This window comes from Anas platyrhynchos, chromosome 16 (assembly GCF_047663525.1).
Source record: "Anas platyrhynchos isolate ZD024472 breed Pekin duck chromosome 16, IASCAAS_PekinDuck_T2T, whole genome shotgun sequence".
Classification (NCBI taxonomy): Eukaryota; Metazoa; Chordata; class Aves; order Anseriformes; family Anatidae; genus Anas; species Anas platyrhynchos.
Window position 1 is genome coordinate 4,085,083 of NC_092602.1, and position 15,775 is coordinate 4,100,857.

Sequence of the window (15,775 nt, forward strand, 5' to 3'; positions counted from 1 at the left end):
AGGGAAAAGCTTCACCGACCTCTGAAGGGGACCTAAGCAGGGTCCCCCCCTTGGGGACCTCGGAAAACCTATAACCGGGCTGCAGCACCTGATTTTTTTACAGATTAATTAGCTCTCCTCACTCACACCGAAACACCCACCCCCAAATCAGCGACCTGCAGTTAAGGAGCCCCATTACAGACCACCCAAAGCTCCGCTGAAGGGCTGCTGGATTTTTAATTGCTAATAATTAAAGTTCAAGTTACTCAAGAGGGCAGAGACAGCAGAGCACCTCGAGGTGTCTTTGCAGCCGCTCGGGGCTGTCAGCTCAGTCCATCCCTGCGGCTGCACGGGGCGAAGCTCCCACCCCACGGGTGCGAATCACCCTTTGGAGCTGGGGACACGCGAGGGCAGAGCCCAGGGCTCAGCAGGGACACCCGGGACATCGCTGGTGGCAGGGCACGCTTACCTGGCATGAGAGTTGGTCCCAAGGCTTTCTCCAGTTTAGCACGAAACTTGATCATTCAAGCTCGTTCCTCACAGACCACAAAGTGCCAGAAATATTTCTACCCCCACTCCTTCAACATCACCCAGGACAAATCTTGCTTTCCTTCCCGAAATCCCACCCTCCTGATCTCCATACTCTAAGGTTATTTCACGTCCCACTGCGGTCTGTGCTCAGCTGAACCCACTACACCAAACCCTAGCACCCCTTCTTCTACCCACCAGCACCTAACACTGCCCAGCGTTACCTGGAAAACTTCCGATTTTTTATTTAACTCCAGGCCCTTTTGCCCATTTCCCAATCAGGAGCGCAGCGCTGTCAGCTCCTCGTGACCTGCGGCTCACAGTGAAGTAGGATAGCAGAGACTTCCCTTCCGTCAGCATTCTTGGAGTGAGAACCACTCCCTAACACTTCAGCTCACTAATACTCTAATACTTCCACTCCATGGAAAGCTGGGATCAAGGTGCATTCCCCAAGGTAGCCCTTAAGCTAGGACTTCTCGAAGTTAGTCTGCTTAATAGGCTCGAATTGGGTAAAAAAAAAGTCAACCCAGTCACTGATTAAAGGCTTACAGAGCATCAAGCACCTGGTTCAAGGGCTGCAGGATCCCTGCTGCCTCTCACCACTGCTCACCGTGCAGCAGCCAGAGGTTGTTGTTGGCCTTTGAAGATCCCCATCCTGATGGCTGTGACATCGGTGCATAAACACCACGGGCAGCACCCAGCCCACGGCCAGGAAAAGCGGTGTTATCAAAGCCTTCCAGCTCAGGAAGGACTTGCAGTTTCATGTCCCATTACACACGTTTGCACAAGGCTACCAGCTGCACACCATCCGCTGCTGGCACCGAACTCCTCTGATAGTTACAGAACACTTACGCAACCTCAGGAGAAGTGTCACAAGTGTTAGTCACACTTGCCAAGCATATGTAAGCCTTGCATAACAGCGTTTTATAATACCTTTTTGTTCATAAAGTATGTAATTATACCTTATCTAACTGCAATTAAACGACTGAAATAACTTCTCACATCATTTAAGAGACACCGTTTTTGTGGATGCAACAACTTTATTGGAATGAACATGTGCAGAGAAACTTTTACTTGGAAGCAAGCAACACATCTCCAGTTCAGTTACCACCCCTCAGGCGCAGCACGAGATGCAGGGTTGACTCTTTTTGGATGTTGTAGTCGGACAGGGTGCGCCCATCTTCCAGCTGCTTGCCAGCAAAGATCAGCCTCTGCTGGTCTGGGGGAATACCTTCCTTGTCCTGGATCTTGGCCTTGACATTCTCAATGGTGTCACTGGGCTCGACCTCCAAGGTGATGGTCTTGCCTGTCAAGGTCTTGACAAAGATCTGCATTCCGCCCCTGAGGCGCAGCACGAGATGGAGAGTGGATTCCTTCTGGATGTTGTAGTCGGACAGGGTGCGCCCGTCTTCCAGCTGCTTGCCAGCGAAGATCAGCCTCTGCTGATCTGGGGGAATACCTTCCTTGTCCTGGATCTTGGCCTTGACATTCTCAATGGTGTCACTGGGTTCAACTTCCAAGGTGATGGTCTTGCCAGTCAGGGTCTTCACAAAAATCTGCATGCCGCCCCTGAGGCGCAGCACCAAGTGCAGAGTGGACTCCTTCTGGATGTTGTAGTCGGACAGGGTGCGCCCGTCTTCAAGCTGCTTGCCAGCAAAGATCAGCCTCTGCTGGTCCGGGGGAATGCCCTCTTTGTCCTGGATCTTGGCCTTGACATTCTCAATGGTGTCACTGGGTTCAACTTCCAAGGTGATGGTCTTACCTGTCAAGGTCTTGACAAAGATCTGCATGCCACCCCTCAGGCGCAGCACGAGATGCAGGGTAGACTCTTTCTGGATGTTGTAGTCAGACAGGGTGCGCCCATCTTCCAGCTGCTTGCCAGCGAAAATCAGCCTCTGCTGGTCGGGAGGAATGCCCTCCTTGTCCTGGATCTTGGCCTTGACATTCTCAATGGTGTCGCTGGGCTCGACCTCCAAGGTGATGGTCTTGCCAGTCAGGGTCTTGACGAAGATCTGCATGTTTGCCTGGGGGACAAGAGGCCGAGCTTTAGGCACTGCCCCTCAGGGCCGCAGCCCAGCGCCCCCCACCCGCGGCACTTGGAACCCGAAAGGACGCGCCCCGCTCCGTGACGTCACCATGGAGGCCCCGCCCACCCGGCAGAGGGGCGGGGCCTGGCTTCTCCCGCCCCCTCCCGCTCCAGCCCCGCGCGCCCGCCCTCCGCCATCTTGAGCGGGGCCGTCGCGCCTGCGCGGCCGCCATTTTGCCGGCGGCTGCCCGGGCCGGGCCCCCTCCCCCTCCCTCCTCCGCCAACGGTTGGCGCTGAGGGGGGGCGAAGGGGGCAGGGAACGCTCCGGCCCACGGCCCACCCGCTCCCCGCCGCCTCTCCCTTCTCGCCTGCCCACCCGCGCCTCCTTCCCCTCAGCACGCAACCAGCCCTCCGTCGGCTACTCAGCCCGCACCCAGCCCCACACACGTCCTTTTTCCTTCCCCTTCACCCGCTGAGGCGCGGCGGTGCCCGGCCGCGCAGCACTCACCACAGGACCCGCGGGCACAGCGCGCCGCACCCCGCCTTCAGCCGGTTCCAACTGCGCCACAGACGCCGCTCCCGCCCCTTATATAGCCTCCTGCGCCCCGCCCCCTCGCGGCGCGGATCACTCCGCCGCGCACTATTTCGCCGCTGTTCCGCCGGGCGGGCGCAGGGGAGCGAGGCCCGGCTCCGCGGAGGGATCAGCGCTTCGAGAGGTGATGCGGCTCTGAGGGGTTGGGCGGGGAGCGGCGCCGAGCGGCAAAACCCGGCCTGGAGCCCACGGAGCGGGGCTGGGGAGTGCTGTGCCTCCCTTCGGAGGCGTCTAATGGGGTTTAAATAAAGCTTCTTGTCAGCCTCAGAGCTTTATTCAGGGATTTTATCCAGCCCCAGCAGACGCCTCCCTTCTCAAATGTCCCTCGGTTTTCTTGCTGTGGGCAGGGTGAGAGGCTGTTCTCTCACAGGGCTTGCGTGGGGGCTGCTGAGGAAAGGAAACAATTCTGTCCAAAAAAAGTCAAGTCAGGTCTCCCATGTTCATCATGTTGATGAAGGGAGAGAAGTGGCAGCACAGCCTCCTTGTCCTGGGCCAAGATCAGTACAAAGAGAACACAAAAGTGCCACATAAACCTGTGGGCAGGGCCGTGTTAGGCCCCCTGTGCTTCACTGCCCCTGTAAACGTGCTCCTGACATCTGGGGTGTAATGGAGTTTGCAGCTCAGGGCTCAAACGCAAACAGAAATAATAATAATGTTTATTTATTACTGTGTTCTTGCTTACAGAGCATACTCCGTGTTGAATTCCGTCAGCTCCTGTGCCGTCATAGTCAAAACGTCCGGCGATCCAAGGGCAGAGCTGAGGACAAGATGAGGCTTTGTTTGCAGGACTCGCTGGCTGCCATTTGGTTCAATCCGCTTACAAAATCCTTCGTTTCTGTGCATCCAAAGAAAAACGCTGCCTACCCAGCTGACACGACACCCAGTGCACACCAGTGGGAAGGCAGCGGAGACCCAGCAACAGCTTCGTGATTGGTGTGGGGGAAACCGGCCTGACACAGGGAGCTCCTACAGGAGGGGAATGCTCCAGGGATCTTCCCAGCCTCTCCTGCCTTGCATTTATATTAAAACACAGCCTTGAAATAATACTAATTTAAAAAAAAAAAAAGGCAGCTCAGCCCCCCAGGTGGTTTATCTGCAAATAAATAAATCCACAAGTCTTTCGATTTTTGCTCAGAATGAGGTTGCTCACTGGTTTACAATGTATGCACGTATACAATGTAATTGTGGTTTACAATGTATGCATGTATATAAACTAAATATTTGAATAGACTTTTGGCTTTAATAGGTCTTTCATCTGAAATTGAAAAACAATGCTAAGCTTATTCTTTTGTTATGGGGTGTCTCTGGACTAGTCTACAAATAGTTGAAAAGCCACATGGCACTCTTTCATGAGAAGACAGTTTCATAACAGCCACAAATTAAGATGTTACAGTGCTGATCTTTATCTAACGTGGCTAGGCAGCCAAGCACTGAGCGCTGTGGGTGAATTTCATAGAATCATAGAATCACTCCGGTTGGAAAAACCCTCTAAGATCATCTAGTCCAACCTTTTACTTTGTACCTGAATTATGAACCTGACAACCAAATTGTGGAGCAGCACAGTCCAAAAGCTTCAGATTTGTGTTGTGTTCAGACTGCAAGGCAGATGTTAGGCCCTAATGCAACCCAGTCCTTAAATATGTCTTAAATATGCAGCTCACAGGAGAACAATGCTTTCCCTTGCTGGGAGGAGCTTTCCACGAGCACAGCCACTGCATGTTTCTCCTACACCATCTTTGCAAGTAACCCCTTGCTAAGATTTCAAGACAAGCTTGGTGAATAGGAGGACAGCGTTCCTAGCAGACCATGACATATTGTACTGACAAATACTGATTTCCTGTGCCTCAAACACTCACATTTGTGCCTATTGTTATAAATTCTTTGTGGCAGGAACAGTCACGTTCTGGTACCCCTGTGCAGCCCGTATTCCAGAAGTATAGCTGCTCAGAGAGATCCTGTCCAGTGAGCTACTTACAGCAGGGACCTGCAGACATACCAGCAGCATAGCCTAACACCACTTAATAAATTGCTTTAACTACTCTGGCAGGAAATGTCATTTACATGTGTCACCAGTCAGCAGTCCCCTACCAGACAGAGCTGGACATGCTGCTGCTAATTGAATAAAGCAGCTGGTAACTGAACTGGGCAGATAAAAGCTGCTTTGAGATCTACACAGGCTCAGGTTTCTGAGCTGTACCTTTCATCCCTCACAGCTCAGATCACTTTCCCAGTCCAGACAGCTGTGTGAGCCAGGCCAGCCCAAGATCAAGGCAGTGAGTTGTCTCCCGAGAAGTCCTCACACCCTGCTCCAAGCAAAGGCAAAGCCTGGCTCCTTGCTAAGCTGAACCAACCAGCTTCAGCCCCCCAGAATCTAACTGTAACACAAGAGTCACTCAAGCTCCACCTAAAAGATAAAAAATGGTGTAAATTAGCCTAAGGGAGAGGGGCTGTTAGGGAACATACCATTGTGTAAGGGAAGATAAAGATACCTTCTGACTTCTGGGATCAGTTGACAGGCTGAGCCTCTCTCCCCTCTGCACAGGGATGCCTTTGGGTTATACTTGAACACTTGGTTATTCCAAGTGCCTCCCCAGGAAAGTTACAAGTCTCTATTATAGAGTCACATTTTATCTTTTAACACATTTGTAGCCAGGCTGTGTTACTCCTATGCTTTGTATTTGCACATGCTTTGCAGACAGTGGATTTATTTATCCTGTGTACCTGTTGCTTTAATAAATTGCACTACTCATTAATCTAGCTGTGATTGTTCTCATTGAACATGACCAAACTCTTCAAGTGTGGCTGTGGTAATTCATGGAACGTGACTAGACTGAGGCTGCATTACGTTATTTGGGAATCCATAATTGTGACAGTTCAGTACACTGAACATGACCAGACTTACAAGCTGGGCATCATTAACGTTTAAAGGAACAAACAGTATATTCCTGAGAGAAAATTATATATAGATAGATAGATGGCCTAATTATATATATATAGATAGCCTAATTCTTTATAGCAAATATAGTGATATAGGTAAGGATATGTCTTAGGCTATTGTTTAGTCATAAATAATTACACCAGTTGTAATGTAGTGGTAAAAATCTCCTCCAGAGTATTTCCACCATTTTTAACCTCTTCCATGTGAACCACAGTACAGGAATTCATCTAATACTAGCAACCTCTGCTTCCTATGTGGTGGGTACATCCTGCTCCTGTGCTTGGTATAAGTCTTGCACAGGCGTGTGAGCCACACTAGGCTTCAATTTGATCTTTATTTGAACTGGGCAGCTTCTTAGCAGAGACAGAGCTCATTCAGAGGATGTGCATGTCAGAGCTAACCCTTCAAAGAACTAACTTGTCTGTGGACAAACACAGACAAGGGAGTAGTGTGAATAATTCATTCTAGGGGATATTTTGGAAGCATGCAACTGGGCTTCAAACCCCCCACAGGACCCTACAAGTAAGTCTTGGGTGAAACTTGCCATTCACAAACCTTTCACTAAATCACTGTTTCTATTGCAGCAAATTTCTTTAGATCATTGTGTTAATTGACTAATACTTAGACACTGATTAAGTGCTATGAAAATCATATAATCTTTGTTATTTGCTATATAGGTATATAACAAATCCTTAATTGCTGCTACATTAGAGTTGTGTAAATCTAATTTTGCTATCTCTTGGAAAATGTTTTTTTTTTTCTGATTGGGCAAGGATGATTAAAATATTACACAGTTCCAAGATGTTTGTTTTATTAGAAGATCATATAATGATTTTAAAATGTAAAAACACTTATCACACTTAAAGAACAAAATATTAAAGCTTTTCCCAAAAACTATAGGATGTGAAGACATACTACTTCTAACACAACATCCTCAGTACACTAATTTTAAAATGTAAACAGATAATTTAATTTAAAGCATTTAATAGCTGAGACAAGCAATGTGAAAAGCTGAATTGCAAAAGAAACAATACAACCTGACGTTCACAGTAGAAGTTCACATTTCCACAACAATTAATACTTCAAGTTCAGTTCTTTCCACCAAAAAGATGATGTAGTGGAGAAACTAATATGCTAGGGAAACAAAAACAAAAGAGCACATTACACTTATAATACTTCTGAGAATTGTAAATAACTAAAATAAGATAACTCCAAGTACAAAACCATTTGGAAGAAGACAAAAAAAGAGAGGAATAAAAGAATAACTCATGCCTTAATGGTCTAGTCTCAGTAGTTAAAGGGACTGACATACATTATGCTTAAGAAGGATTTTTATTTATTCCAAATCTGTTACCTACCTCTTACTGTGACTGTTGGACTTGTGTGTAGTGAATAGAACACTCTTATGCCATGCAGCTTCTACAGCTTCAGAGCACTCTTAGCAATGTTCAGCCACCGTTTGCATGGTTACTTCACACAGTCACTGTTTGCGTGATTACTCGACACGGTCACTTTACCTTCTATTTAAAATGGGGTATCTTGGAGTCAAAAACTACAAAGGCCAAAGTTGCTAAGTGACCAAATAAAGGTCATACTTACCTTAATGGGACTGATCTTCAGTTCCATTCAGTCCCAGGGCCTGGAAGGCCCTGTTAGAAGCGGGAATGTTTAAGTCTTAAGAATCTGTTTGTAGATGGTACTCTTTATGTGATACAAGGGCAGTGACTGAAGTCAGTAACTATCCCCTGTGGATTTTTTTTCCCCACAGACAGATAAGAAAAGGGGCATTTATTAGGAATGTGGACCTTTCTACAAGAATAAAGCACATGAATGGATGTTTCTTTACCTTGATGACCTTAGTTTAACCACAAAAAATAATCAGGAAATATGAGAACAGGAGGTTCTCAACCTCAACTAATGGAAAACAAATAATGGACTATGAGTCAGCTTTCAGTAAGAACTACGTCTGATCATAGCTGCAGTGTTAGTACCTTCTCCAGAACTTTGAGAGACCTCTTCGTTTTGACTGCCCAGTTCTGTTGTTTCTGATTTGCTCCATCTGCTGCAGTAGCTGCATTTCACCTTCAGCCTGACTGGTTTCTGTACTTTGTTCCACATTATATTCCACAGATTCCCCTGTAACAAACAGGATCAAGAACAAAAATATGAACTCACTCTCTCCATACTCACTGTGTGCTGACTGACAGACCTTGAAACTGATACATACAAGCACTGACTGACACCTAAGAAGTTTCATAGAGTCACGGAATGCTAGGGATTGGAAGGGACCTTGAAACATCATCATCATCTAGTCCCACCCCCCTGCAGTAGCTGAAACACCTAAATCATGTCACACAGGAACACATCCAGATGGATTTTGCAAGTCTCCAGAGAAGGAGACTCCACAACCTCCCTGGGCAGCCTGTTCCTGTGCTCTGTCACCCTCACCGTAAAAAAGTTTTGTCTAACATTTAAGTGGAACCTCCTATGTTCCAGCTTGCACCCATTGCTCTTTGTCCCATCATTGGATGTCACTGAGAAGAGCCTGGCTCCATCCTCCTGACACTAGAAAATACCAAACATGATTCTTAAAGGAAAACCAATACAAATAAGAAAGGAAAACCAACTGGTTTCTTTTTATAAGAAAACCAGTATCTTGTAGTTTTTGACTTAAGATGAACAACATGATGTAACGTAAGAAATAATCCAGGAATTTCTTACTTACATAAATTCTCTTGGTTACAGCCCATGGTCAGGGATGCAGGACTAAGCTCACACTGAATTTCTTTGGAATAATTCTGAAAAGAAAAGCAATCCATAAATTGTATTATACAATACAAAATTATATTTTAAATGAGATTTTTGTTTATTTGCTTGCTTTAAGAACTTGACAAGGTCTACTCTTGTTCTGTGTTTATTTTTTACTTTTAGTATGACAACTTTCCTCAGCAATATATTTCTACCCCTCCCTCTCCAGGACATTCACAGACCTAAAGTAAAGCTGTAATTCATTTAGTAGACTTTAAAACACTACATACTAAAAGAGTAACAGCTGGTATGGCATAGATAGATTTATTTTTTTTAATGAAATGCTGTGAGAAATAACAGCCACTTGACAAAACAGACCCGAGACATTAGACCTGCTCATTCACAGTAGTAGTCACAGTGACAGACAGTTAAAGGGCAGAAGTGCAAAGTGTCAGAAGCAGGAAGCGAGCCAGAATATCAGAAGTAAAAAGGGCCACAAACAACAGAATCTGCATGTATGTTTATTTAAAAGAGAGTGATATAACTTTGTCATACAGAGAAAATAATATAAGGATAGATTTACTGTCTCTTGATAATATAAGAATAGATTTACTGCCTCTTGCACTAACCTCAGGTTCAAGCAAGATTTTAAAGTTTAAAGTTTAACCCTACTGTTCTTGGTTTGAGAATCAGAAAAGCACATGTGGTCTCTCTGTAAAACTCATCATATGACTAATTTTCATAAGCAGCAATCAAAAATGTTCTCTATCATCACAGATACAAGTGAAAAAATATTACCTGAAGGCACTTTTATGCTTGCCATTTTAAGAATCAAGGATTAAACAAATGCTGTTGTGTCTTTCTAAATATTCTGCAGCTTACCATTTCAAATCCATGCTTTGCTTTAATTATATGGTGAACGCTCTCAGCTCCAGGTCTAAAAACAAACCAAATATTAAGAAAAAGAAGCGAACATGTAAATAGCAACCTAGGTACTTTATTATAAACCTCTGGCCTATGATATATATACCCTTAATACATATTTGTACTCATATTTCAAATTTTCACTTAAAAAATGAACATACGTACACATTACAGTAGAGGAGTTTTCCAGTAGAGAAGCTTTCTGCTTCTCTAGAAAAAACAGAAGGCACTTAAAGACAACAGAAGTGTTAAGTGACATAGAAAAGGTGATGAGCAGTGAGTTGAGAAAGCTTGCAAATCATACAAGGTTACTGACATAAAGAAAAGGGTTGAAAGCAAAGAACCATGGAGGGGTCCTACAAGACTTGTACATGGAACAATACATTGGCAGAGAAAATTGTGTAGAGAAGTATGAAGTGATGCATGTGGGGAAAATCAATCTGCTTTAAACTGATCAACATAGATGATATTTTGTATTATCTACGGAGATAACTAATAACTACATTTCTATGCCTATTAAGGGATAGAAACTCTGACAGCTGAATACTCAGTTGTAACCTCAAAGAAAATAATCCAAAGTTAGGAAAAGGGAGGAATTACTAGCAAAAGAACAGAAAATAAAGTTGAAAAATAGGATTATGGCACTGTACAAAGCCAAGGCTCTCCCACACCTCAAGTATACCACGTGCTAGCTTGGTCCCCCAAACTTAGATGGAGAATCTGGAGAGTTCCTCCTTTTCCGTAAGTTGGAAAGGCTCAGAGAAGAGGAACAAAAGCTATCAAACACACAGAATAGTTTTTCTTTGAGGAACAACTGAGCACACAAATAAGACTTAACAGATGAGAAAATATTAGAGAGGATAAGAATTTTACAAAGTTCAAGTATTTACAAATGTCCAAGAGACATGCCAATTGAATTAATTTTATATACAACATTAAGACAAAGGAGTTAAAGGGGAAGATTTATGTCCCCTATTAAATGGCATTGGAACCTGAAAGCATATGATAAGTCTTCTCCAAATAAAGGCAATACTGCTTAAATTCTTTCATCTAGGAAGAAAATGAAAAAGAACAATGGGGCAAAGGGCTACACAGCAATGATGTATGAGGATGGTCAATGGCACATGAAAAATATTTACATACACCCTGGAAGCACATTTTGTTGTCAACTGACCTGTTGATACATGACTTTGGGTATGAGGTCTCTGCTTGACCTTCAACTCTTCTCTTCTTCACTGTTCCTTCCATTTCAGTACTTTCTGACATCTCATTTCTTCTCTTGACCTTCAAAACATTGCAAACTTTGCATTGGTAATATTTGATTTTGACTTTTCTATTTTATAACAAAATTTGAAATGTACAAAAATTGTTCACATAATTATGATGAAAACAAACAAACAAAAAGATTCATGAATAAACTACTAGCTTCTTTATTCAAAGGGTTGATAAGCAGAGAGGCCATCCAGAAACTTATGCTCAACAGTTTAAAGCTCAAAATTGTGCTTTCAGGGCATCGTGTTTTCTCTGTCTTTAGAAGAGTGCCTTGATTTTAGTAGGAGTGTAATTCTAACAGAGATAGTGGAATTTCTTTGGGAGAATTTGGACAGTACATCTTCAGTAACTCCATCTTCAGATACATATCCATACTGAAAACAAACCTATCCTGAGCTCTCATTAAACAAAAGCATTCCAAATTAGCTTAACTTTCTTGTTGATGACATATACACTACTTAGGAAACAATTATTCAGAAATAACCTCAAACAGACTCTTACATTGAGGATATTTGACAGGTCAGTTCAGACTTGTAGAAAGTACACTTGACTAAAGCCAGGAAGGTGCTGAGGTCCTGAGGCAGGACTTCATTTAAAGTCCACTGATATTAACATAAGCATTTCACATGACTTGAATGGTTTTAGCTGAGAATTGAATGCCAATTGAAATTGCCTGACCTAGGAACTGCAGAACTACAGCATTAACTATATTTAAATACTTTTGTCTGTAATCTGGAGTTTCTCTCTATATATACATTCTGTTTCTCCAGACTCTTTAAAATAAAACTCAAAACACACACACACAACTTACAAGTTCGTAACTGTCGCCGTGTACTTCTTTACCTGTAACAGAGGTATTACAAAATTCAGTGAATATTTACACTGGAGTTTCTTTAACCAACTCAAAAGTACATTTTTGTACCTCACTTTCTGAGAACAAGGCAGACTATGCTGAACTTGCATATGATATGCTGAAATTGAAGAACTGTAAATACAACTCCAGAACAGTTGTAGAATTAGAATTCCTACCAATGAATGTCAGACGTTGATGGCAATGGGAACAAATGCTATTCTTGAAAAAGTGAAAGGAGCCTTTAGAAGAAAAGAATGAACGTTAGAACTGTTAGCGTCACACTGTGATCTGGCATCAGATAGAAGATGCAAGGACATCTGGAGCATAGGCTCCAGAAAATATTGCCCATCTAACCTCTGATGCATGGGATCCTTATATAGTTTCCTAAAGAAAAAAAAAATCCCCATGAACAGAAACCAGAAACATTGGTGCCTGAAATTTATGGCACATTATGCTGCACATATTTTTAGAATAGAAATGCTGTACAAATATCTGGGGAGGGCAATTAAATACTGGAGTAAGTAAGGTGGGCAGGGAAGTAAGCGAGTTTTTACATCAAAACATGCTATGTTTGGCAGGGGATGTTACAACACAAGCAAATGAGTGAGACTAAGAGATTACTATTTCATTTTATGAATGAAAGAAGACTAGAATATCTAATTAGAGCCTGTAAGACAAAAAAAAAAAAAAAAAAAAAGGAAGCTTTCTTTGGGGACCAGTAACAAGTTAGAGCAAGAAACTGTAAGAATAAACACTATTTTTTCACAACAGAGAAAGATAAATGTTATGTCCCACACAGACCTTAGTTGAAGCCTGAGCCTGTTCAGTGAATTCATAAAAAATGTGGAAAATGAGACACTCAAGAGGTGACAACGTTTAAAAGTTATACATTACCATTATTACTATCATTATTTAGAGAAACAAATGTGTTCTTTCTTCATAAGAACAACAACAAAGAAAGTGATGAAATGGCAGGTGGAGTTCAATGTCAGCAAGCATAGTAAAAGTACAAGGAATTAAAAAATTCTGTCCACATACATGTACTGGCTCCAACTCAGCGACTGACATTAAGCAGTGAATGTTGGGAGCCACTGGTCATTACTTCAGAAAAATACTAGCTGAAAGGGCAAACGTCCTATGTAGATGTATGTATCTGAAAGCTGCAGCAGAATTACTTCACCAGTGTTTCAATGACAAAGCTAACTTCAGAGTAGAAAAGTATATTTTTATTTAAGAGCAATAATGGCACCATGCTGCAACATACCCATTTGTTCCCAGAAATGATCCAAACATAACCATACAGACTTACCAAAAGATAAATTTTGCTGAAATGAGTTGAATTCTAGGTACATAATGCAGATGTAGGGATAAGGCGAAAGATGCACGTTTTTGTGTTTGAATCTCATTTTTGACACTCTCTCCCACTTACGCAAATCTGAGAATGATGTTAAGACTTAAGAACCTAGCACTAACATTTTAAAAGTACAGGAGTCCTGAGAATGCCTTACACGTTTCAAAAAATCAAACCATACTGAACACATGTATAAAGGAGCAAATACGATCTGTGAGTACTAATTTTGTGAACAAACACTTTATATACTTTTTTATATACTTTATATACTTTTGCTTTGTCTGACTAGATCTGACTTGGAATGTAAGATCATTAATCTAAAAACAATGCAAAACATCCTTCTGAAATCAATTCTTTGGTGAAGGCAACAACTGAGCTTAGTCCTCAGCTAATGTAAAGTTGTGAAGCTCAAAGTAACTAAAGATCTGCAAATTACTGGATATAAATGGTGAATTCAGTAATGCCCAACACATTCATTGACTCATTTATTTTTATAAGGCTGAAAGGATACAGGGAAAGACAGTGAAGTGGTCTGTAGAAAATGGATGTAAATCATCAAGATTTCCAAGGATTACTCGAATTGCTTCCTAGAGATAGAGAAGATGGAAAAAAAAAAAAAAGAGGGAATAATATTAAGAATATAACCACAATTCCATAGTGAAATACAGTTTCAAGGAGTGGGAAAAATTTAAAACAACCTTACAGTTTGCATGAGTTGTGGAAAGCACATTTTAGATACATACAGCTTTGCTTATCCTTTTTCCCTTCTTCTCCCCACTCCCTCTGTATCCCTGCTTTATATCCTAGTCCTACCTCTAACTCCTTGACAGCACTTTCAGTGTTATCTAGTTCAGAAGCACTGTGAAAGAAAGAGAATTAGTCCCACCCCAGTCACAAAACAAATGGAATTACATTCATTGGCAGAGTTCAAATGACAAAACATCATGAACAAGGCATATTCTCACTACATAAAGGAAATACTTAGCTGGAATTTGAATTCTTTAAACATCATTCTTAAAAATTATATTATTTCAAAAAGACTGTTTCTTTTGATTTGTGTCCATTTGTATACTGTGTGCATACAGGCAGAACAGATAAGAGGTCAGATCTTTTCAGTCAATCCCAACTAACTGTTATGATTTCTTTTTGACAAGATGGCCTCAAACTAACACTTCTGTCTTCCAACCTATCAGTTATCCATTCTACTCAAGAGATGAAAAGAAGCCATCAGAACTTGTCTCTTAATTCCATCCACAATGCAGAACTGTTGAAATGGGCTTCACATCACTAAGTATGGGTGTTTGTTGCTGGTAAGTGTGTACTGCCTACATCAGACTTTGCTCTCACAATGTTAAATACACCGTTTGTAAACTACCTTCTCAAACATTGCTTGCTGCTAGGTATCAGCCAACAATAAGATATACAGTGAGAAATGAGGTCTTAAAAAAAAATCAGAATCCATTAAGAAGTAAACAAATCACATAATTGTTACTTGGAAATAAGTAAATTAAGTGGAATATAAGTAATCATGGCATGCAAGTATTCTCTGATTTATGGTTTGGTAGTGCAGACATTTTCGTATCTAACATGTTCAGGGTTCCCAGTCAGAACTTGGTCAGAGATGCTCCGTGTGTACAACAAACTAAAGCACAACAGCAGCTTTTAAGTGACAACTTTCATATTAAAAGAAGGCAAGAAATGAGGAGCCCCCAAAACTTGTAGCGAGGTTCTTATATTAACGCAGTTCTACACATGATTACCAAGCTGCAGCTTGACTTTTCAGCTTTAACTTTCTTACCTTTTGAAGCTACCGTAACGGATTTTAAACTTATACACAAGTCTGCCTGCATGAAGAAACCTTGTTTCAGGCAACAGGTACTTAAATGGTTTTAATGGCATCTTTTTCTTCCTCAGTGTCAGCCTAGGGAAGCAAAAGGATTAAAGGTAAATTATTAAAAGCCTTAACCAGAGTAAGGGAGCAGGGTAAGAGGCCGAAGCCCCGGGCCCTGCAGCCTCCCCCAGGTGCCTGCAGGCCTCCGGGCCCGGCCGCAGGGGGCGGGTCAGAACCGGGGGCGGGAGCAGCGGGGCCGGGGCCGCCTCACGGCCTGAGGCTCCTCATGAGGAGGCTACGAGAGGTGCCTGGCGGAACGGCCGGCTGAAATCACAGAATTGTCTAGGTTGGGAGAGGCCTCCCAGATCACCCCGTCCAACCTCTGACCTCACACTAACCAGTCCTGCACTAAACCGTATCCCTGAGCTCTACACCTGAACGTCTTTTAAAGACCTCCAGGGATGGTGACTCCACCACTTCCCTGGGCAGCCCATTCCAATACCTCACAGCCCTTTCCATTAAGAAGTTTTTCCTAATATCCAACCTAAACCTCCTCTGGTGCAACTTTAGCCCATTCCCCCTCATCCTGTCACCAGGCACATGGGAGAACAGACCAACCCCCACCTCACTACAGCCTCCTTTTAGGTACCTGTAGAGAGCAACAAGGTCCCCCTGAGCCTCCTTTTCTCCAGGCTAAACACCTCCAGCTCCCTCAGCCACTCCTCGTGAGACT

At 43.0% G+C, this 15,775-nt stretch overlaps 2 protein-coding genes and 1 long non-coding RNA gene across 4 annotated transcripts; 1 reads left to right on the forward strand and 2 right to left on the reverse strand.

Moving 5' to 3' along the window:
* Window positions 1-1,527: 1,527 nt before the first annotated feature.
* Window positions 1,528-3,181, reverse strand: UBB (ubiquitin B). 2 transcript variants are annotated; one of them, XM_027470032.3, is made up of 2 exons: window positions 3,042-3,181; window positions 1,528-2,531 (listed from the first exon to the last, which is right to left on the reverse strand). In XM_027470032.3, the coding sequence occupies exon 2, from the start codon at window positions 2,523-2,525 to the stop codon at window positions 1,608-1,610; it is 918 nt and encodes a 305-aa protein (XP_027325833.1). In that variant the 5' UTR covers window positions 2,526-2,531; window positions 3,042-3,181; the 3' UTR covers window positions 1,528-1,607. The 2 variants fall into 2 exon arrangements, with proteins under 2 accessions (XP_027325833.1, XP_038043293.1); XM_038187365.2 differs by lacking the exon at window positions 3,042-3,181 and adding an exon at window positions 2,981-3,003.
* On the forward strand, window positions 3,108-4,848 carry LOC106015964 (uncharacterized). Its single transcript, XR_003500875.3, has 2 exons — window positions 3,108-3,249; window positions 3,810-4,848. It is a non-coding gene; the product is annotated as an uncharacterized lncRNA (long non-coding RNA).
* A 2,009-nt stretch (window positions 4,849-6,857) lies between these two features.
* On the reverse strand, window positions 6,858-15,326 carry MAJIN (membrane anchored junction protein). The gene is made up of 10 exons (XM_072024162.1): window positions 15,010-15,326; window positions 14,025-14,070; window positions 13,723-13,798; window positions 13,170-13,295; window positions 11,819-11,850; window positions 10,910-11,019; window positions 9,694-9,748; window positions 8,789-8,861; window positions 8,055-8,199; window positions 6,858-7,197 (listed from the first exon to the last, which is right to left on the reverse strand). Exons 1-10 carry the CDS (start codon window positions 15,108-15,110, stop codon window positions 7,152-7,154), a joined length of 810 nt encoding a protein of 269 aa, XP_071880263.1. The 5' UTR covers window positions 15,111-15,326; the 3' UTR covers window positions 6,858-7,151.
* Window positions 15,327-15,775: the final 449 nt, after the last annotated feature.

Coding starts and splice junctions, on each gene's coding strand:
- UBB (XM_027470032.3), bottom strand. CDS start 2,525: ATGCAGATCTTCGTCAAGACCCTGACTGGCAAGACCATCACCTTGGAG.
- MAJIN (XM_072024162.1), bottom strand. CDS start 15,110: ATGCCATTAAAACCATTTAAGTACCTGTTGCCTGAAACAAGGTTTCTT. Junction 9,749..10,909: donor CCAAAGTCATGTATCAACAG/GTCAGTTGACAA, acceptor GTTTGTTTTTAG/ACCTGGAGCTGAGAGCGTTC. Junction 8,200..8,788: donor CTGTAACCAAGAGAATTTAT/GTAAGTAAGAAA, acceptor TGTTTGTTACAG/GGGAATCTGTGGAATATAAT.